Below are 22,817 nucleotides of genomic sequence, written 5' to 3'. Positions count from 1 at the left end.
TAAGATTATAAGGAGTGCTCTTCGTTCTGTCTTTTACCTTTAGCAAGATTGTTTGGTCTTCTTTATTTGGTATCTCTTGGGTTAAAGAATGGAAATGGCCAAATAACTTTTGTATCAGTAACAAAATTAAGGAAGTGTCTTACAAAATATATTTACCTGCTAAGCATGTTTTGGCAAGATTTAAGCTTAATATCGAATATACCTGTGAATTTTGTGGTCAAGAAAGATAGTTTTTCATTGTTACTCAAGATTATTTTGGAAAGATGTGGAATTCTATATTAACCGAAAAATGGAATGTATGATAGAAATGTCTATATTTGATTTGCTTTTTCATACAGAAAATGAAAATTTTAATTGTAAAGAACACTTATTTTATTGGAAAATTCCATGTACATTGGGAAAAGTGGGCTCAATGTAAACCAAATGTTTTCACTTTTATTAATGACTTAAATTGGATGTAAATTTCTTGGAACAAACAAAAACACTGGAAATAATGCTCTGAAATCATTGAAATTTATATATTTTTTTCTTTAAATTTTCTCTGGCAGCTAATGTTAATTTGACATGAATATGTAATACCTGTTGTTCTTGTGGCATTTAATTAATAAAGAGAAAAAAAAGGCAAAAAAAATAAAAAATAAAAATCTTAAGTAAAATGCCCCTCCTTTGAATTCAGGAAAAGATTAAAATTGTTCTGATATAACTTATGCCTAATGTAATAGCTACAACAATGTAATGTATTCTTAAAGTAAAATGTCTCTTATGCCATATAAAAATCTTATTATTAATTTTATTAATTAATTTAATAATATTTTGGAAATGCATCAAAAGCCTTAAGTAGCAGTTACTTGAGTTTGTTGCATTTGTCAATTTGGTCAGTTACCCAGATGCGCGGCCATATTGGAGATACTCGGATGTAGACAGCAGCATGGATTGCATGGCTACTGTACTACTCAATGTTGTTCTGCTAATTTATGCTGTCTAAGCCTTGGAAAAAACGTGTGGCATTTATAACTTTTGGCAGTCTATAGTACTCCAAATGTTTTTCCCAGTCCGACCTCTTAGTAAAGGCCAAAACATGACAATAATTGAACATTTTCTGCAGCAATAATCAAAATATACCAGTTTTGTTTGGTTCAGTGGCACCGTTTACATTCAGTGCCGCCAATATGGCCGATAAAGAGGCGTTAGAAAAACCCTCTATTGTGAATAAGAGAAAAAACCCTAAAACAGATTTAATTCTATCCCAAAACAGAAACATACCCATTGATCTATAGAATTGTATATATAAATAAAAAATAAGAAATAGTGGGTTCCAAGGGTGTAAAAGTTTGGGTTTAACACAGTTTCTGCCAATACAAGACAAGATCTACATATCTAAAAGGGACAATTTCACAAAACTGTGCCAATAGGGCCATAGATGGGTTCACATTCACAATACAAAATTAATAAAACAAAACCAGTATTAAACGTAGTCAGGCAAAATCTGAGGAATGCTGAAAGTTTAATAAAACAAAGGAAAAACACCAATACAGTTGTAGCAGTAGCAATTAAGGTGTAAAATGTGTTATACTTCACATCTAAATCGCTATAACAGAACAGCCAGGAATTTGATTTATGAATGCATCAGCTTTCATTAGTACTTTAAAAAGAGCAAAACCTCAATCTAATCATTTTTTTAGAAAATAAAACAAAATTAACACAAGAAAACAATCACAGAATCTCAGGGACATAAGAAGAGATGGTCCAGCATGAACTGTTTATTTCTTCGCCCCGTTACTCTGTACTTTGGCCTTCTCCTTTTCCAAATATTTCTGTTAAGAAAAAGAACAGTTGTTTCACAAACATATTGAACAAGAACAAAAAAAAAAATCAATGTATTAATGCTGATATTTACTAATTAAAAAAAGTAAGTAAATCCTCAAGCAGTGTTATGTCAATTTTCGCCAAAAAATTTTCACAAAAATGAGACATTGAAACAAAAACTTGTTTTGAATGCCGAAAATCTATTGACATTTTCATCTATGAAAAAACAAGCACTCTCATCTCATGAACGATGAAACACACCAAATGATGCTGAATTGTCCATTTTGACGAGTATTCACGAAAACGCACTCGGTTGCATCTTATGCGAATGTAAACATTTGGGAGAATAACTGACGTGTAACAGTACATTGCATCCGTGCCTTCGATTTTAAAGGGGCAGCAGCCTAATTTAGTTGCTATGGTCTGTGGCACTGATGTTAATTAAACAACAAAAGAAAGACAGAAGATCACTCACTGCTCTTAACTCAATCACTTTAGTAGCCCTAATAAAGAGTAATCTAAATTTATGTATACAAATAAATATGTCTGCTTGAAAGAATGAGCTAATCAAGTTGTTCTAAAGCATGCTTAATTAGCCTATATAACCATTGATATTTCATTAAGACCATGTTCTTTTTTCTTTATGAGAAGTGGTTTCATTTCATTTTAATTTAAAAGGCATGCCGTGTGTCACAGCAGTTAAATCTGTCCATCATGACAAATCTTAATATCAAACCTACAATGATTGGTTATTTTAGAGAAATGCTTTTAATAAATGCATTACACTGTAACTATCCTCATTAGAATTAAAAAAATAATAATATTTAGTCGAATAAACCTAGACTAAAACTAAAACAATTCAGATGACTAAAATATGACTAAAACTAAATGGCATTATAATCAAGACTAAATCAAATTTTGCTGTCAAAAATAGCACAAGCTATAATAAACAAACTAGAACTCAATCATGTTCTGACATCTTATGCTTTATACATACTTTGATTATGACTGCAATTATTGTTTGCACTTAACACGACTAAGAAAGAATGGTGTCATTAATTTTTTATTTATACTGTAAATATAAAATTTAAAAATGCAGTGGTTGCCTCTAATTGAAATGGCTGTACCTATAATAGAAAACAAACATCTTGTTCATGTACTCATATTTTCATTCATTCTTGTCCCTTGCTTAAGGCGTAAAATAAATATTTAACGAAACACTTTCAGAATCAGTCCATTTGCTTGTAAAACAGCAGCAATTAGAATCGGCCAGGAAGAATCATGATCGGTGCATTACTAGAAAGAAATGCAGGGACGAGTGCTGGCTGTTCTGCTCAATTGGCACTTGCGGTGCTCCTTAATATTCATTGGGTGCTCCTAATTTTTTTGGTGCTCCTAACTTTTTAAAATTGGGAGCACCAGTGCTACCAAATAAAAAAGTTGATTTCAAGCCCTGACTGAAAGCTAATAACCAAGTTATGGAAAGATAAGGATGGTCACCTTAAGTTTATCGTAGTGTGCTTGGCTGCTGCAATGGATCTTCTTAGCAGTGTCTTCATTAGAGTAAAACAGGAAGCAGACTCTGCAGTAGTATCCCATCTTCACAAACTCCACACCTGAAACAGGATTCATTAATGAGACTCCTTACAAGCAATTTATCAAGACTATATTGAACAAGTGAACAAGTGTGACTAAAGATGCCAATATTTTTCCTTAGGGTGCAGCAGGTTTCATTAGACATTCATAGTTTGATTTTGAAGCATTTTGCACCAAACCAAAATGATTTAGTGCCATATTTGTTTTATGTGATTTGGACATGGATTTAGCAGACTTAATCCATAATTTGGTTAGGTCAAACTTGTTATTTCTTAGCAAAAAACAAAGCAATCTTACCCACTGGTACATTAGGATCATACGGCTCAAGAGTAGCATTTCCAGTTTCAAGCTGTGTTTCAGGCGTTGCTGTTGTAATGACTTTTTCCTCAGTCTTAGTGCTCTCCTCTGATTCAACATCAGGGGGAGTAGCAACCGTTTCGTCATCTTGAGGCTCCTGGGCAAAGAAAAGCAGTGGATAAATCAAGTGTTGGCAGTGTGAGAGCTTTTTTTTTTAAAAAAAAGCTTCATCTATTGCCTGGGGATCCTGCCTAGACTGAGATCACAGTCAAATGTGAGTCCATAATAATAGGGGTGGGGTGAAAAAACTATTTCTGATGCATCGCAATTCTGTCTTCAACGATTCTGAATATTCCAGAATCAATTATTAGTTTGTTTCCCCCCCCCCCTGCATACGGCATGTGTGCACTGTGAGACACGCGTTCATTGCTTGACAGTGCATGCTTCCACTCAGCATGTTTTACTTTAGATATACTTTCATTTATGTAATTTGGAATGCAGTACTATTAGATGCACGAAACTCACACACTGACAGACTTTCATGTGCGCTTTGTGTTTGTTCGTCCTAAAGCTTGATTGTGGCTGTGGTTAAATGCACTTGCATTTGTGAATACTTTTATACAAAATTGATGTTCACACAGTCAGTTATGTTTATGTCACTGTCTATATGTTTTATGCCACTGTCTATGATCTCATCAGTAATAATCAAAGGGCAATAATGCTAAGGAAAAAGAAAAACCAATAACAACTGAACTTTCAGATACTTAAAGAACATTATTATTTTAAGTAAGTAATTGTTTTAAAAAGTTGCCTGCTTATATAATAAAGTATATTTTGCACAAAATAAATTTGATATAAAATGTATATGAAAATGTAGTCATGTGCAGTAGTACTGAAAACTGAGAATGTGACGCATTGTGATATTTAGTTGATAATGAAAATTGTAATTAAATTGAATTGTGAAACCAGGATGATTACAACAATAAACAAAAAGCATAGAAACAGCAATTTTACATTTTGTTAAAATATAACAAAACGTATTTTGCAAAACAGAAGAATTCATTAGGGAAAAAAATGAGATCAAAAATTGTTTTGGAATCGGATTGTGACTCCAAGAATCGAAATCGGATCAGATCGTGAAGTGCCTAAAGATTCCTGCCCCTCCATAACCCATAATAACGCTTCCTCCAATGAAAAAGTCCATCTCATGTTGTTCTCTCACATCAAAATCCACCAATATATTTGTTTAGAACAGTTTTGGACAGTTTTTACTTGTAAACACTGCTTGATCTGAAAATTTCTCTCCTGTTTGCGACTTTTTACTGGAAAAAGCAAAATCATAAATAGAGGACTTGTATATTAGCCAGAAGCAATGGTTTGAAGGTTAAAAAAAAGTTGTAATAATGGACTTATTACAAACACACAGCTGTTTTCTTCACAAGACATAAACTGATGGACTGGAGTGGTGTGGATTAATGTGATGTTTTTATCAGCTGTTAGGACTTTAATTCTGCCGGCACCCATTCACTGCAGAGGATCCATTGGTGAGCAAGTGATGCAGTGCTACAATTCTCCAAATTTTACTTTAATGTCCTGAGAGTGAGTTTCAGAATTTTTATTTGGTTAACTATAAATAAGCATGCTACCCTCATCTGAAAAAAAGGCAAACGGACTATTCATGCAATAAACAAAAATAATGAGGTCACTCACAGATTCAGTCTCCATATTCTGGTGCTCAGATGTGTCTTTGTTTTGTTCCTCCTCTGGCTCGCTCTTCACTTCAGGAACGATTTCTCCTGAAACATTTTGGCCTTCCTTCTCTTCCTGGCTCTCCTCCTCCTCAGCTTTATCAGTGGCAGGCTCGTCCACTTTCATCTTCTTGACTGAAGGTTCTTCCTCTTTCTTATCCTTACTTTTGCCAGTGGAGTTGCTCTGAGTCTCAGACTCTCCAGATCGCTCCCTCTTGAGTGGCCTTTTGTCCTCAGGCTCTGGGCTTGGAGGTCTGTGTCTGTGAGAGGGTTATATTTAGATATTTAGATTTATTTATAAGATTCTTTGAATAGAAAAAAGGGAATCTGATTTTCCAACTGACCCATGTTTGAGTTGCTTGTACTTCCTGCTCATGTAGACAACCAGTCGTTTGCCTTCAAATTTAGGCCGATTTCCCTTATAGGCCTGTGCCATTTTCTCAGCGTCTTCCCATCTTTCCATCTCAATGAAGCACTGGGAAAAACAAATGCCATAAATATCATAAACACCATATTTATATAGCTTGTGTTTCCACCACAAAGTCTAATTTTTACCTTACCTCATTGCGTAAACGGTTCAGAAAATATCTCTTGACCTTTCCAAATGGTTCTGCAATTTTCAGAAGTAATGCATCTGAGCCTTTGAAGGGTGGGATATTATGAACATAGATGACTCTGCCGTTCTGTAGATATTACACAAACACTGGTGTTAGATTCTGCTCCTTTTAGATTTACAGGCGCTATTCAAGAAGTGTTAAAGGTGCAGTTCACCCAAAAACATTCTGATAATTTACTCATCATCAGGCCATCCGAGATGTAGGTGACTTTTTTTCCTTCAGCAGAACAGTAAAGAAGTTTTTAGCTGAAACAGTGGTCTTTGGTGACTCATAAAATGCAAGTCAGCAGCTGCACATGTTTGGGAACATAAAGCACATCAAGGAACACAAAATGAATACCCGTGGCTCCTGATGATATATTGCGGTCTTATGAAGTGAAACGATCAGTTTGTGCAAGATACTGAACATTATTTGGTGAACAGTTTCAACTACAACTGGTTCAAAACACTGATTTGCCTGAGGCTCTGGATTACAGGTAATAATGTTGTAAATAAAATTCAGTTTCAAGCACAAACTGATCATTTTGCTGCATAAGACCTCCTTTTCTGTGTTCCTTGATATGCTTTGGTTTCTAGAAAAACGTAATTACTGTTCTACTTAAGAAAAAAAGTCTGCAAATTAACAGCAACATCAGGGTGAACTGTCCCTTTCAAAAAGCCCAAGTCTTACCTGGATGGTTGGATAGGAATGTGAATGATAGACCCTTACAGGTTTTCCACACACGGATGGTATGACATTTCCACTGTAGAAATTAGCCATTGCTTTTGCCTCTTGTTCACTGGAAAGCTCCAGAAAGGCCTAACAAAGAGCAGAACAAAAAAGGGTTTAAAATTGACAGGATGATTTAAAACATTCCCTCTATGATTTATCCACCATCTGAAAGTTGTATGGTTTGTTAAGGTAGGACAATATTTTTGCAGAGATATAACTATTTGAAAATCTGGAATCTGAGGGTGCAAAAAAAAAAAAAAATCTAAATATTAAGAAAAACACATTTAAGGTTGTCCAAATGCAGCTCTTAGCAATGCATATTACTAATATATTTACAGTAGGAAATTTACTAAATATCTTCTTTGAACATGATCTTTACTTAAATTTCTAATGATTTATTGGCATAAGAAGAAAAATCATTTTTAAAAGATAGAACATTTTGACCCAAACAGCGTATTACTGGCTATTGCTACAAATATATTTTGTGCTCCAGGATAAAATATTATTAAATCATCTAGAATCAGAAATATGTCTGAATAACTAGAGTAAAGCTGTTGTGAGTAAGGTGGCCTGAACAAGACATTTTACCTCAGGTCTCACGTCCAAAACCAAATGCCGCACCACTTTACCAAATGGCTTGGCAAGAGAAAGGACTTCATCCAGATAACCGTAGCCACGCTTAAACCCAACGACATTCACAACTCTCAATCCCTACAATTAGAAAAACACACATTAATATCTAATGCAAGCAGTAAATTAATGTAAGTGTAAATGATTATAATACGCATTCACAAAATAAGTGACTTACTCCCTTATCCTTGGAGCTTCCTGAAATAACAAGATGAGATAAGGCATCAGTTAAATGGACTGACTACAGAAAAATCATGCTTAATCATTAGCTATTTAAAGATTACAATACCATTCAAAAGTTTGGATTGTTCAATATTTTTGAAAGTTTCTTATGCTCAACAAGGTTGCATGTATTTGATCAAAATTCTTTAATGTCTTTTAATGCTTCCTTGGAGAAATAAAGTATTACTTAAAAAGAAAAGTAAACATTAATTTAAATTTTTGGGTGTCATCCTCTGTTCTGTTTGTTCTAGCTATTTAAAGACATCAGAAGCACTGTGAACTGAATACAAAGATGAGACCCTGATCATTGCTAAAGCCACTGTCATTGCTCAAGTAGTACCTGATGTGTTTTTAGCTTTGGACTTTGAGTCTTGTTTCTCAGCGTCTTCCTCCTCCGCTAGCTCATCAAGAGTAACAAACTCATCTAAGTTCTCAGGGAAATCAGTTTCATTTTGACTCTCCTAGAAGCAGATACAGATAGAATTAAGAGAACTGCAGGTCAAAACAGTTAAAACACTCAATTTACAAAAAAACACTCAAATTCACAGACTCACAAAGTTACTAAACTAACTCACAAAGTTATTTCTGAAAAATTCTGTTGAAAGTGGATTGGACTGAGCGCCAAAACACTTGTAACCAATCAACAGAAAGGGGCGTATCCACTCATGATGGGGGAAGTGCCTGTGCAGCATGTTTGAACATTGGACCACAAAACCAGTCATATGGGTAAATTTTAGGGCTGAAACAATTCCTTGAGTAACTCGATTACAAAAAATTATCGAGTCAGTCGAAGCCTCTTTTAATACATTAAAGCTCACGTCTCGTTTTTTCGCAATGATTTTGTTTGTGTGACAATGCGCTTACAAAGTGAAAGAAAACGCAAGGAAGGAGTTGGCGGTAATTTTATAATTTACCGCACGACGGATCTCCGTCTACACCACACAGCCAAAAACGCCATATGACCATTCATGCATGTACAACCATAGATACGCATAGATAGATTCCTGTTGATAAGATAAGGGAATCTACTTATACATATCTATGGCTACAGCAACGAGCATGATGTTATTGTTTACACGGTCGTCAAGGATACGCGGAGAGAATGTGGGCAGCCACGCCATCGTTTACAAAAGTCTCCGTTTTGGTCCGTTTACACTGAAACGCAACACCGGAGTTTTCAAACTAAAACGGGGTCTACAGTGATCTATATAGATCAGTGGGGTCTACAGCGCTTTTAAAAGTCTCAGTTTTCGAGGGTTGAAATCGACGGAGTAGTGTAAACGACATTCGCAACGTTAACCGTAGCAAAAGTTACAAGTTTTAAAACGTACAGTTTTATTGGCTTAAAGCACTCCGTGTGAAACCATGCATGGACTTATGTTTTGTCTCCTAAATGCCACAAAGCATTCCAAGAAGAAGACAGTAAAAGCTTATGTTATGCCTGCTGTAGATTTTGAAACTTTTAACTGTTAGTTCTAAAAGTTAAGTTGCAAGACTTAAAGGCAGTTTTTGTATAACTATTAATAGTTTATTTTAATGTATGCCTTAGTTTTGATAATTTAAAAAAAGTAATTTGAAAGTTATTTTTATTTGTTTTTGTCTCTCAGAAAATGCTTTATTTTAAACCCAGAATTTATATCACTTAATTCATCTCAGTCAACTTTGTTATTGTTCACAGTACAAGCACAGACAGTAAAAAATTGGTAATAACTAAATGCTTATTTTAGATGGAATATTGTTGCATACTATGCATTAAAAAAATAAAAATGTAGATTTTAAGAAACCTGTCTTATTTTCTCTTGTATATTTAATATTGCTCTTTAATTAAGCAAACATATGTTTTATCCGATTACTCGATTAATCAATTGAATTTTCGGCAGAATACTCGATTACTAAAATATTCGATAGCTACAGCCCTAGTAAATTTGTTGATATTGAGATTTATACAACCTAAATAAGCTTTCTATTGATGCAAGGTTTGTTAGGTGAGGACAATAATTGGCAGAGATACAACCATTTGTAAATCTGGAATCTGAGGGTGCAAAAAAATCTAAATATTGAGAAAATCGCCTGTAAAGTTGTCCAAATTAAGTTCTTAGAAATGCATATTTAACTAATCACAAATTAAGTTTTTAATATGTTTACAGTAGGAAATTTACAAAATATCTTCTTGGAACATGATCTTTACTTAAAGGAACTGTATGTAAGAAATTTATTTCAGTTAATCATAAAATGGCCCTGACATGTCACTAGACATCATGTTCATTTCAAATACTTATATCACTGACAACAGTGGTCCGGCCAGGATATTGTCATTTAAAAGTGAAAGTTGCAGCCCACAACTGATGTTATTGTCGTCATTTTGTGTTTTGGTCTGAGGCTCCACCCTCCAGCTATTGACTAATCACAAAGTCAGTAGAGTTTTGTCATCCGGGTTGCCAGCTCTGCTCTAGTTACAGCTGCAGCTACGAACGTGTCGGATAAAACATGTATATCGTTACGAAACCTAAAAGACCTCGTTATGAATCCGAAATACGTCGTGACAAAGTCCGAAATAAAACAAGGATTTGTATAGGAGATGCCTTTGAAAGATGGAGACAGCTGAAAACGGATGCTGCAGCTTAGCTGGCAACCTCGAGTCAGGGGAGGCGATACACCGTTCTACAGTATTTTGAAAGTGATTGCAGTACCAGTTTTGGACACAATCCTACATACAGTTCCTTTAATATCCTAATACTGTTTAACATAAAAGAAAATTGATAATATTGGATATTGCTACAAATATACTTGTGCTACTTAAGACTAGTTTTGTGGTCCAGGGTCACATTTTTAAAGCTAAAAAGCAGACTTGGGTAATTCAAGATGAGGATTGGTATATTATCATTATTTTACATGATAAAATACACACTTCTAAGTTGTAAAATATACAAGTACCAATACACATCCTCTAAAACGGGAAACACTGTAACAGTATTTTTTACCTAGAATTTCTGGCAACCACAGTGGCCAGTTTTTACCACAATTGTCATATGTGTTATTTTTAACACTGTACTTTTTATGCTGTTGTTAGATATTTTTGGCACTTGACAGTCTCTGGACACTGTATGCATCAATATTTCTTCACATTCAGGAGGTTGTGCAAATAATTTAAATTTTTTAAGCAAACTATCCCTGTAGCAAAGGATTAGGCAGTGGCATTTTAGATAATGTGCAAAAGCTCTTACCTCTTCTGCATTGTCCTCTTCAGCACCCTCATCTTCAGGTTGTTCTTCATTCTGTTCCTCAGTGCCTTTAGGAAGATCAGAAGTGCTCTCCTCCTGCTCTGCTTCAGAAGCTGCAGGTTCCTCCAGCTCTGTCTCTTCCTGTTTTTCATCAGTCTCCTCTGGGTTCTCTGCAGTCTCATCTTTGGCCTGCTGTGCTTCAGGATTCTCCTCCTCCTCCTCAACATTAGTGTCATCAACATCTTCTTGTTGTTCAGTGGCTTGCTCTTGATCACCAGACAGTTCGACATCATCCCCATCCGCTTCTTCCAAACCCTCTTCGTCTCCATCACGTGCTTCCATAACATCAGCGTCTTCATCTCCAGACCCATTGCCCAGGGCCTCTGCTTCCTCAGCCTTTGGTTCCTCTTCTTTCTCATCAGTGGTCTCTTTGGATTTGGATACAGAGGAGGATCTCCGGCTCTTCGATAAAGGTCTATCAGCATTTCTGCTGGTGGAACTGCTGCTAGCGTTGCCTTTACGGGGAGTTCCTTCCTTTGGTTGGTCACCCTTGCCTGGTGGGACCCTGAAACATCAACCACATTTATAGCACATCTGGTTTTTCTACTCTTTTTAAAGACGTAAGAGGTTTCTCTGGATAGGAAGGACAACTTACGTTAGAGTCTTGTACTTTGTGCAGATGTTAAGTCGAATGGATCTTCTATTGATAGTCAACGGATTGAGGGTGTAGTACTTCACCAACAACTCTGCATCCTCAGGATTGCTCAGTTGAACAAATGCCTGTTTTAAGAGGTTAAAAGTGATAAAAAGTAATGAGCGCTATGTTAAATATCCACAGCAAATGAAGGCAAACAACAAAAGTGTGAAGAAATGTAGACATTTACCGTTTTATACTTGCATTTAAAGCTATGATTTTATTGTTTTAGCTATGATTTGGGGTTTATGCATGATCCAAATCGAAATGCAGAACTTTGAATACAATGCACGTCGTTTTTAAAAAAGCATATGCCAAATGCATAAAGTTAGAAGAAAAGCAAGGGAACAAAATGCAACTTACCTCATCGTTTAGAAAAAGATGTTTCTCAACCGTGCCAAATCTACGAGCAATTGTGAGGAGCTCCATTTTCTTATCACTACCTCGTGGTAAATTGGAGAAAAACACCACTTGGCTGACTCCTCTCTTCACAGGCCTAGTTTCTCTGTCCGGCCTTCCGCTTTTCTTTATCGATAAAGCAAATAGGATTAATTGAGCTGGTTGATTTACTTAAAGGCTTTTCACTCATAAAAGAAACATTCTTACTTCAATAGCCATCAGTTCCTTTGACAAGTAAATGTGTATCTCTTTCCCATGCAAAATGGCAGGTTTACGCTGGTAATAATTAGCCATGGCCAAAGCCTCTTCATGAGTCTGCATCTCCAGGAAAGCCTTTGAAAAACGCAATAAATAATGTAATCAATCAACTTTATGCCATTATTTACACAGAATAGATACCAATTATTGCATTCACAGTCCAAATTGAGGTAAATGACTTTGGATCTTGAATGACTGTTCATGTCCAGGCATTACCTTGTTCTTCAGTACTAGATGCTCACAGATGGTGCCAAAGGGTTTTGCCAAGGCAAACAGGCTGTTTGGAGACATCGGTTTCCTTTCGTATTTTGCCACGACCACCCTACTTCTTATCTAAAATAAAATAAAATAATCTTAAGTATACAAGCACAAAGATAACCATCTACTCAATCAAAAGATTAAAAAAAAGAGTTCCGATTATATATAATATGCCAGTATGTTAACTGCAAGTGCATTTTCAATGCAACAGAATTGATGGACTGATTTTAAAGGTGCAGTATGTAATATTGACAGCTAGAGGTTGAAATGGATAATGCAGTGCACATTCAAAATACTTAAAAGGATTAGTTCGCTTCCAGGGAAACATAGAAGGATTAGTTCGCTTTTGAGGAAAACATTTCAGGATTTCTCTTCATATAGTGGACTTCAATGGTGCCCACAAGTTTGAACTTCCAAAATGCAGTTTCAATGCAGCTTCAAAGGGCTTTAAATGATCCCAGCCAAGGAAGAAGGGTCTTATCTAGTGAAACGATCTGTCATTTTCCTAAAAAAAAAATTACCATTTATACTTTTTAACCTCAAACATTCATCTTGTCTAGCTCTGTGTGAAAACTGTGCAATTTGGTTCAGGACAGTTAGGATAGGTCAAAAAATTTAATTTTCTCCTCCAACTTCAAAATCATCCTACATAGCTGTTTTACCTTTTTTGTAAAGGGTGTTTGATTTTCTTCTACAGGTACTTAACCAGAATACATAGAGTTTACAAAGAGCTAGACAAGACGAGCATTTGAGGTTAAAAAGTATGTCAATTGTAATTTTTGGAAAATAACTGATCGTTTCGGTAGATAAGACCCTTCTTCCTTGACTCAGATCATTTATAGTCCTTTTAAACTGCATTTTAGAAGTTCAAACTTGCTGGCACCATAGAAGTCCACTATATGGATAGAAATCCTGAAATGTTTTCCTCAAAAAACAATTTCTTATTGACTGAAGACAGACAGACATGAACATCTTGGATGACAAGGAGGTGATTAAATTATCTGTCAAGTTTTGTTCTGGAAGTGAACTTCTCCTTTAAAGGTGCAGTATGTAAAATTGACAGCTAGCAGTTGAAATGGGTTCTGCGGTCCAAATTCTAAATACTGGATAGAGTTGTTTCTCCCGCCCCCTTCCTCTTCAGATTCGACACTCATGCGGGTTGCCAAATTGAGGACACGCAACAGGAATAAACGCAATTAAAAAGGGAAGGCAACAAGCCTAATTCTGTAGGTTGATTTATCCTTGTTCTAATATTTCTTTGTTCATAGAGCTTTTTAGATGGATGCCAAGGTTTTTTAGTTCAGGTTGTTAGAACCATGGCTACAATACGATGTGCTTTTCAATAACTGGCAACCAGGTTGTCGAAATACTATTGGGTAAAATGCTAGTGGGCAGAGTCACACTGACCAAAGACAGGCATTCTGACACAGAACATTGTGAAGTAGAATAACTGACTATATTGATTTTCATATTATGGTATTTATATGCTTTAGCACAGTCAAATTACAGATAACTTTTATTACATTATTACCTTGGGGGGTGCTGGTGAATATGACGTCATTTTACTTGACATTCCCATGCCGGAATCAGATCCTGAGAAAAAAAAAATCATTATTAAATATTAATTATTTAAAATTTGAGAATAATTTAAATGACCTAAATTAGCCAGTGCATCACAAGAAAAGTCGCTGTCAACTTCATGTTCACTGTTTTTTGTTAAACAATGAAACCCACAGGAAGACAAATACATTTCAGAACCTTAATGACATTAAATAAAAGTGAAAGCAAAATGATTCACTGTAGACATATAGCAGAAAGGATGTCCGCTGTGGAAAGTTATTGTTTTAAACCAGACCACATACTATCACAGATTTATTACCCCAGTTGGAGCTCATCCCTGTTCTTTGTAGACTGGCACCAATTGGAGCTGCCCCCAGCAAGCCGTCCGAACGACTCTTTGTGTCCAGGGAAAGGGACGTCGACCTGAGAGGAGTTTATTTTTAATTCTCTAAAGCAACTGTTTTATTCATAAAAAGCAGGATGCGTCATATTTATGAAATATAGTAACATACTTGCGACTAGAGGGCAATTGAGGATCCCAGTCTGGGTACCTATAAAACAACAGGAAAGAATTTTCAGGTACTTTAGAATTGCTGAGCTCTAAATGTTGAACACTTGAATAACAAATTCAGTTTCTAAAGACCGCAAAAGAAAAGGTTAGCAACCAAGTCCTACTTGACAACTTTAAAACTTTAAACTAGAATTACAGGAACTAGAAACAGGTTTTTACATATGATAAATATCTCTGTGGTTACATAAAAACAAAAAGTCAGCATGTTCTTTATGTTTGCTTTTTGACTACTTTTATATTAAAAGTAGGCTGAAGACAGCTTTTAAATAACTAAAAGGTTCATAAAAGAATTATTGAAGAGTAGAAGATAAGAGGATTATTGCTGATGGAAATAAAAAAAAAGGAGGACCAGCATAAAAATCTTTTGTACCACTGTTTGAAGAATATACCTTCCAGAATCTGAAGTTTTGGGAGACCATCTCTGTGAGTCAGACTTTTCACAATAGGAGATTAAAAATGAAATCCCAAAACTTACTGTCAGATCCTGGCAGATAAATTCTTCAAACAGTGGTAGAAGAGGAAGTGATGCTGGTTCTTCAAAAGTGACTTTCAACTTATCTGTCTTTAAAGCCTATAAAAACAGTCTTCATGTATTTACACTTCAGCATGTTATTCTTATTAAGTAAGGGACATCTTTTTTACTCAAGCAAACTCTCTGAGAACCTGACACATTGCACTTCTGGAGACTCCAGGTAGGTTGCGGTTTTGGAAAATGGTGACGCTGGAGACTAAATGGTTCCTGATGGCTTCAAACCTAATTTATCACCTTAATTCTTTTGCAGATAACGTGTCTTTTCACCTGTTTTTTCTGACCATGCTGACCCAATGAGCATTTCGCTGCCCAATGGCCATAACTTTGCAAATTCTATTATTGCATTAGTATTGCAACCTTCTCATTGGCATTTAATAATTTGACTTTTAGTCTGAGTTAAATCTCTTTTTTGGCTCATTTTATTTGTAACAGCAAAACATGCCTAATAATCATGCACACCTGAATAGAAGATTTTTTTTACTGCCAACCTTCATGGACAATTATATATCACTTATAAATTATTAAATACAAAATCAATAGAAGTTATTAGGATTGATGTGGTTTGAAATTGGTAAAATGTGCTTGGAAAAAAAATGACCAGAATATCAACTTGCCTAATAATTCTGCATGCAACGTTATATATTTGTTCAAAATTTTACTCCAAAAGTGTATAAAAAAATCTAAGAAAGTTGTGCTCTAAAAAAATGTCTCTATGTCGCAAAGAAATTAGCTTTCAGTAAGATTATATTTAGGTACAGTACCAAATTTTTTTCCACTAGATGAAACTCACTTCCTATTCAGTCTTTTTGCCCACAAACAATACAAGTGTGACTAAAATTTTAGGATCATTTAACCTTTTTGAATCGTGACCATTACTTGTTTTTGTGGGTATGTCCACATGTCAGGTGCCAACATCTTCACCAAGTTTTGTACCATTCAGATAAAGATTTTTTTTTAATATTCAGACCTAATGACTGAATACTAGAGGGTTAATTTAAAAGTCAAAAACATCCACATGTCAGTAGAATACTACCACTTAAAATAAAGTGAATTTGCAGAAGAACAAATAAGGTTTTACATAAATGTCTGTATAATGACTGATTTGAAAGAACCAAAGTAGAACAGGACCTACTGGAGGCAACATTTAGGCTTGTTTCTAAATAACACTGTGCATTCAACATGTGAACAAACAGTCTACAAATTTTCACAAAACAGTCCACTTACATTTGCAGAAGGAGCCTGCGGTTTTCAGAGTGACGAATCCCATTGGTGTGTTGAGTCCATTCCTTCACAAACACAGGAAAGGTTGGAAAAAACAATCCTTAATATACAGAAACAACATAGATGACATTAAACTAGCTGTGAAGTCCAAACAATTCAAACTGGCTCAGAGTTAACTTAAGAAGCTAGCCTTTCTGCCTATAAGTGTGAGTGACAAATAAGTACTGAAATGAGTTCTACATACTTGCTGACCAAGAGACCGAGAATCAGTAATACAGCTAACAACAACTCATACTACAGATGTTGAACTTGTGGCACACCAATTGGATACTAAGCAAAACTAAGAGGTGATTTAAATGCAAGAGGGCCTTCTTCAATAAGCAGGACTCAAGAAGAAGAAAGTGTGTGTGCAGGAGGCAAGCGGCTTGAATTACTCACCATGGCAGAGTGCACATCAAAATCACAAAGGGAGCACACATGGGGAAACATGAGGGGCATGACTCCCAAGAAATCCTGCACTTTTCCCTGAGACGGGGTGCCCATTCGTCTCTGCATGAACATGTCGTCAGATGCCGATGACGTCGACATGCCAAGGCTGCGGTAGGAGTCATGGGAAAGATCTGAATATTGGCGGTCTCTGCCGCTACCGCTGCTGTAATCTAACATGTCGTATCCACGACCAGACGTTTCTTGCATGGAAGTATAACCGAAGTCACTTTGCGAGCGGCTTTGAGCCTGTCCTCCGGAACGGTCCAATCTTCCACCTTGCGAGCCGCCCCAGTCGTCTCGGCTGCCTCTGTACGAACTCTCAGAAGAAAGGGTCGACATATCGCCACCCATGCGGCGGCCGGCTTCCATCTTGCGGTTCTTAAGCTGCATTATAAGATGGGGCAAGGTCTCCACGCTGATGTTCTCCTCTGGAACCTGAGCCAGCGCGTCCAGATCGGTGGGCGACAGGCCTAGGCTAGCGAAGAGTTTCATGGTATTGCTAATGTGGCTGCCCGCTCGGCGGGACAGCTGAGAGTCGTGGTCTTTTCCCTCACCTCCACCCAAGCCAGACATGCCACCGTGTGACTGGGAAGATGAGCCGTAGGGGTCTGAGTGGCTCTCGCCCATACTAAAGTTCAAAGTCTCTGCGGCTGCCAAAAGCCCACGGCCAACGGCAAAGCCTTTCTGAGCATCATCACCGGTCAGTTTCTGGGACATGACGGCGCTCTGGATGAGTGGAAAAGCAAACAAAGCAAATCAAAAAGTCCGCAGAAAGACAATCCGTCGATTTAAGCCTGGATCGAGAAAAGAGAGCTCCTCCAGAATGAAACAGGTCTGCAGAAACACAATGGAGCAATGATTTCTAGCATGCTCACGAAATGGTTAGCAGTGGCATAGGAAAGCAAGACAGTGAGCTCCGTAAACCCATACAATGCAAGTAATAGAAGTCAAAATTATTTACAAATGACAGGGGTACAAATGGACAGTTTGGTACATTGACCAAATAGACCATAAAACGATTTAAAGAACCAAGAAGAGCAATTTTTGGGGAAAGTACAATTGAGCTTTGAAGGAAAAAATCTAATTTAGATCCTTTAATGTGGATGGGAAAGACAGGGAAAGCATTGCAGTTTTTCAGTCAGGAGAGAACCAGGGCGAGAGAGATAGTTGTTCATGCCTCTAACTTGTACTGCATGACCAATAACAAACAAACCAGAAATCCATGAACGGAAATCAATTTAAATGAAATCAAGCCAATAAACTTTAGTACTTAAATGCAAAAATAATTTGGCATCAAGAGATCTTGATAACAAAGCCAATGGTCGGGCTCAAGTGAAACACAGGAGGGTGCAGAGAGTGAAGGATATGCATCTTCATCCAAAGAAAAGTGAATTTTTAAACACGTTAACTGTGGTGTTTATAATGGAAGACACTTTATAAAAATAGTCCAAAATGGAAAAAAAAGGACATAATGATGTCTCACTTGAGTATTTATTTTTACTGTTTTATTCAGAAGGTAACAAATGATGGAAAAGACTGTCATCCTTGTTTTTGCATAATATTGTTTTCGGAAAGCTGAAATAACATTGTGAGAAAAGTGTTAAAAAAGGTCTTATAAACAGACATTTTCAAGTATCAGTCTAAAAACAGTGGTTTCTGTGTCAAAGCACAAAAATAGACCAATTTTAAATGGATATCAAATGAACATTTGTGAAATTAACTGAAACACAGAAAGCATTAGTTTTGATGGACCGCATGAATGAATGAAAAAGTTTCACATGGATAGGAAAATTAAAAACAGCATTTAACGTTGCTTCCAACATATTACTCCTTGCATCGGATTGGTCAGTACAGTTCCAGCCACGTATTATCGGATGAAATTATTTTTTTTTAACATCTAGTAACCATTTTATGGATTGTTTTCACGACGTGTCGTCAATAGGCCGCACTGAACGTAAACAATGCAACTGAAGCGAACAGAAAGCACAAATTTTCACTGCTTGATCACTGCTTCTGAAAGTGTTCAATTATTGTCATGTTTTGGGCTGTACTAATTGGTCGAACTGGGAAAAAAATCTGGAGTACTACAGACTGATAAAAGTTACAACAATTCAAGGAGAAGATCACTAAAAACTGAGGAACAAAAGGTGTTTGTGGCTGCCCAAACCGTACCAGGATTTCCAGAACAAGAATCTCGACAACATTCGTGTTTGTTCTTATCATTTTCAGTCAGACAGGTGAAATATTCGGCTAATATCTTAATTAATACTGCTTGTGTCTTTACCACCAATTAACTTTAGTTTGTCAAAATATTGCGCCCTTTCCTGGTTACTAAGTCCTTCTCGTATGATTTAGCAGCTATGTTTTGTGTGTGTTTTAGACTACTTTTGTACAATTTTAAAAAAGTACTGTAAGATTTGATCTTTTAAATGCTAGAAGAAAGGAATAACGTTTCCAGATAACGAAAACCCTATTCATTTTATCTAAATAAGAAGGAATTTGTAAAGATAACTTACAAACTTTTAAAGACAAGCCTACTTAAACATATGTAGTTTTATTTTTTTCTATTGTTTTTATTCTGATTATGTCATTTGCAATATTTGGGATCATTCCCTCATTAAAGCCTTTAAGTACACTCTTGAAACTGTCTTTGTGTTTGCTTTTTAAATCAAATGCTGTAATGTTGTTATTCACCTTCGTTGCAGCTGTATTATTTGCTTCATTGCTCTTTTTAAAATTCTGTTTGGGAAAATGAATGGGACAAAAACAATTCTGCTGAAAAGCGGAATGTGGAAAGGATACATGTATTCTTATGTTTTAATACTTTTTGAGCATTCTGAGCAGTAATGCAATGCAAACTGATAACAAAACCAGAAAGCATGGTGGAAAGTAGGGCTGGGTATTGTGACCAATTCGGCGATTCGATTCTTATTTTTATGGTTTCGATTCGATATCGATTAGCGATCAATATTTAATTTAAAATGTTAGTTTTGCAGACATGGGATCCATATTTTGATATAAATGCTGGTAACTGAAACTCTCCTACTTAAGTTTATTACTGAAATACACATCTACATTAATAATAGGGTGCACACAGTTGTTTATTTTAAACAACTTTTATTTTAAATGAACACTGTAACAAGAAATCATAAATATGTGCATCCACTGTACACCATGTAAACAAACTGCAAAATGCACATTACTGTAGAAAAAAATAAAAAGACTGTAAATGTGCAACAGTGAAATCTATTAAGAACTTCAAACATGTTTAAGAAATAAAACATTTTTCTAAATTCAAAACAGGCCCATCATAAAGCCCTTGTCTGCGGATACAAAACATTCTAACTGTCCATAAAACTAACAGTTCTTAACTACAGAATAATCATTTTTGATCACCAGATTTTTCTGCAAAAAAAAGCAGCTGATGGTGACACCTTCAGGACGAGAGGTGAATATTCATATCCTCTTACGTGAAGCACGCGCATTAAGAATCGATTCGGGATATCGTTGCGTTAAACTGAAGATCGATTAAAATCGGAGAATCGATATTTTTTACCCAGCCCTAGTGGAAAGGTATAAACACTCTGATGCAAGGCACTGAAATAGCTACAGCTGATACAGCTTGAATGTTTAAGCATTATATGACAAGACTGTGTTGAAAAGACTGATTAAGTTAGTTTGAAATTGTAAGGATTAGTAAAGAAAATATATCAGCACCATGAAAGTCAGAACTGGAATCTGGGGCTTATTAAACATTATGCAGAATATGAATCCAACACAAAAGTGTGGACATGGCAATGGCATTACTATACAGATTCATTGCAGATGAAGGAAATGCAAAGAAAGTATTGGGCAGAAACCTTCCAAGTGCTGAATAAATACCACAGAAAACAAATAACCACCACGCCTTTGGACGAATTTAAATAGCGAAAGAAAATGTCCGATGAGCATCAACTTGACGCTACGATAATAGCATTCATCTCATTTTAGGACAAACATCTTATATTAACAGCGAAACTGTGTAAATTCCTTATTTACGTTTAAATCCAAGAAAACGGCCGTTTTAAAAAGAACATATAAACGAATTAGGACGATAAAGGCTAAGAAAACGAACCCTCGGGACTAAACGTGCACGACAAGGCCTAACGTTACACCGCAACCGTTAACTTAAATGTGTATTGCTGCAGCTTGGCCTTATAATAGTCTGTATTTAAAACACAAGTGGTATCATATCATATCTGCTGTTCGAATGCACTGTGTAACGTTAGCTACTTACATTTTTCTTCTTCTCCTTCTTAACCTTCGGGTTGAAGTCTTTACGTTGCACAAAGTGAAACGAGATCAACAGCTAGGCAACTGCGCACAACGTGAAAGCGGAAACGACCACTACAGTTTTACACTTCCGGTGTTAATTTCAAAATAAAAGCCCTAGTCGGTTTTAGTCAAAACTAATTCCAAACGGCATCTTTTCATTTATATTAGTATTGCTATGATTTATTATTTTATATGTTATTATATATAAACAACATTTGTGTAAACGTGTATGGGTATATTTGTAGCAATAGCCAAAAATACATTGTATGGGTCAAAATGATCGATTTTTCTTTTATGCCAAAATATTAAGTAAATGTTCAATTACGATATTTTGTACATTTTCTACCGCAAGTATATCAAAACTTATTTTTTGATTAGTAATATGCTTTGCTAAGATGTTCATTTGGACAACTTTAAAAGGCAATTTTATAAATATCCTCAGATTCTAGATTTTCAAATAATTGTATCTCAGCCAAATATTGTCCTATCATAACAAACCATACATCAATGGAAAGCTTATTTATTCAGATGATGTACATGTCCTTGATGTATAAATCTTAATTTAAAAAAATTGACTCTATGACTGGTTTTGTGGTCCATGGTCACATATTATGAACATCATCTTAATTGCGATTTACTGTTAAGTAGTGAAACTGATTGTCACCTGGCCTGTGCAGTCAGGTCAATGATATAAACTTTATATCATTGACCTGACTGAAGCATCTACACAGTATTTGTGCTTTATACTAATAGTTTTTAGAAAAGGACAATCAAAATGGCAATGTCTATCAATCGGTCTTAAGATGAGGATAACAGTAAACCCAAAAGACCAGAGGCATTGCTTGTCATTTGCACCAGATGTGACTGAACAAATACTGCATGCAGTATTTCAGCCATTCTGACCCATCTGTTCAGTGCAAGTGTGTAGAGACAGAAGAACAGAGTGGTTTTGTGGCCGTGATACAGAAAATGTCCAATTAGCTCATTTTTTGGAGCTCATGAGCAAACCAGTGCATCACACGGGCCCAGTACATGACAATTAAGGTCCTGGCAAGACACAATGATAGGTTTACCATATATTTGGCGATGTCCTGCCGTGCAGAAAGGTCTGTGATGGAAACAGCGAACCTTAAGACAAAGAACAGACTCAGCCCAAGGAGAGCAACTCTGATGAACCAAGGTCATTGTGCTCCATCTGTACTGCACAAGTATGCAGGGACAGACAAATCGACCACTCTCACTGCTATGGTTTTGTGACCCTTGAACAGCATCATGATGCAGAACATGCCTAGAAGCTCAGAATTTTTACAAAGTTCAAAACAATGTTCATCATGTGGGGCCAAGACATGACTATTAAGGTCCTGGCAAGAAATAGACAGGGCTGAATCCATCAAGCAGTCACCGGGAATACACACACACACACACACACACATGTTGGGTTTACATGTTTTATGGGGACATTCCATAGGCGTAATGGTTTTTATACTGTACAAACCGTACTTTCTATCGCCCTACACCTAAACCTAGCCCTCACAGGAGATTGTGCACACTTTTACTTCATCAAAAAAACTCATTGTGCATGATTTATAAGCCTGTTTCCTCATGGGGACCTGAGAAATGTCCCCACAAGGTCAAAATCTACTGGTATTCCTATCCTTGTGGGGACATTTGGT

The 22,817-nt window shown here is 36.2% G+C and overlaps 1 protein-coding gene across 2 annotated transcripts; it reads right to left on the bottom strand.

Moving 5' to 3' along the window:
* Window positions 1–1,487: 1,487 nt before the first annotated feature.
* Window positions 1,488–21,203, bottom strand: matr3l1.2 (matrin 3-like 1.2). Of its 2 annotated transcripts, none has more exons than XM_073820917.1 (21): window positions 21,107–21,203; window positions 16,780–17,664; window positions 16,345–16,406; window positions 14,530–14,568; window positions 14,337–14,440; window positions 13,989–14,050; window positions 12,416–12,532; window positions 12,149–12,274; window positions 11,906–12,067; window positions 11,504–11,628; window positions 10,852–11,413; window positions 7,968–8,088; window positions 7,584–7,603; window positions 7,364–7,486; window positions 6,734–6,862; window positions 6,008–6,130; window positions 5,792–5,922; window positions 5,410–5,707; window positions 3,700–3,856; window positions 3,307–3,422; window positions 1,488–1,814 (listed from the first exon to the last, which is right to left on the bottom strand). In XM_073820917.1, exons 2-21 carry the CDS (start codon window positions 17,545–17,547, stop codon window positions 1,761–1,763), a joined length of 3,399 nt encoding a protein of 1,132 aa, XP_073677018.1. In that variant the 5' UTR covers window positions 17,548–17,664; window positions 21,107–21,203; the 3' UTR covers window positions 1,488–1,760. The 2 variants fall into 2 exon arrangements, with proteins under 2 accessions (XP_073677018.1, XP_073677019.1); XM_073820918.1 differs by having other exon boundaries at window positions 16,780–17,556; window positions 21,107–21,185.
* Between the last annotated feature and the right edge of the window lie 1,614 nt (window positions 21,204–22,817).

Source organism: Garra rufa, chromosome 16 (assembly GCF_049309525.1).
Source record: "Garra rufa chromosome 16, GarRuf1.0, whole genome shotgun sequence".
Taxonomy (NCBI): domain Eukaryota; kingdom Metazoa; phylum Chordata; class Actinopteri; order Cypriniformes; family Cyprinidae; genus Garra; species Garra rufa.
Note: the sequence above shows the minus strand (reverse complement) of the source record. Positions and strands in the feature narration are given on the sequence as shown.

Bases quoted from the DNA above. Each gene is read 5' to 3' on its own strand.
- matr3l1.2 (XM_073820917.1), bottom strand. From the start codon at position 17,547: ATGTCCCAGAAACTGACCGGTGATGATGCTCAGAAAGGCTTTGCCGTT. The intron at 11,629-11,905 runs GTAAGTTGCATT...CTCTTAAAACAG, and splicing joins ATCTTTTTCTAAACGATGAG to GCATTTGTTCAACTGAGCAA. The intron at 6,863-7,363 runs GTAAAATGTCTT...GCTCTTTGTTAG, and splicing joins TTTTGGACGTGAGACCTGAG to GCCTTTCTGGAGCTTTCCAG.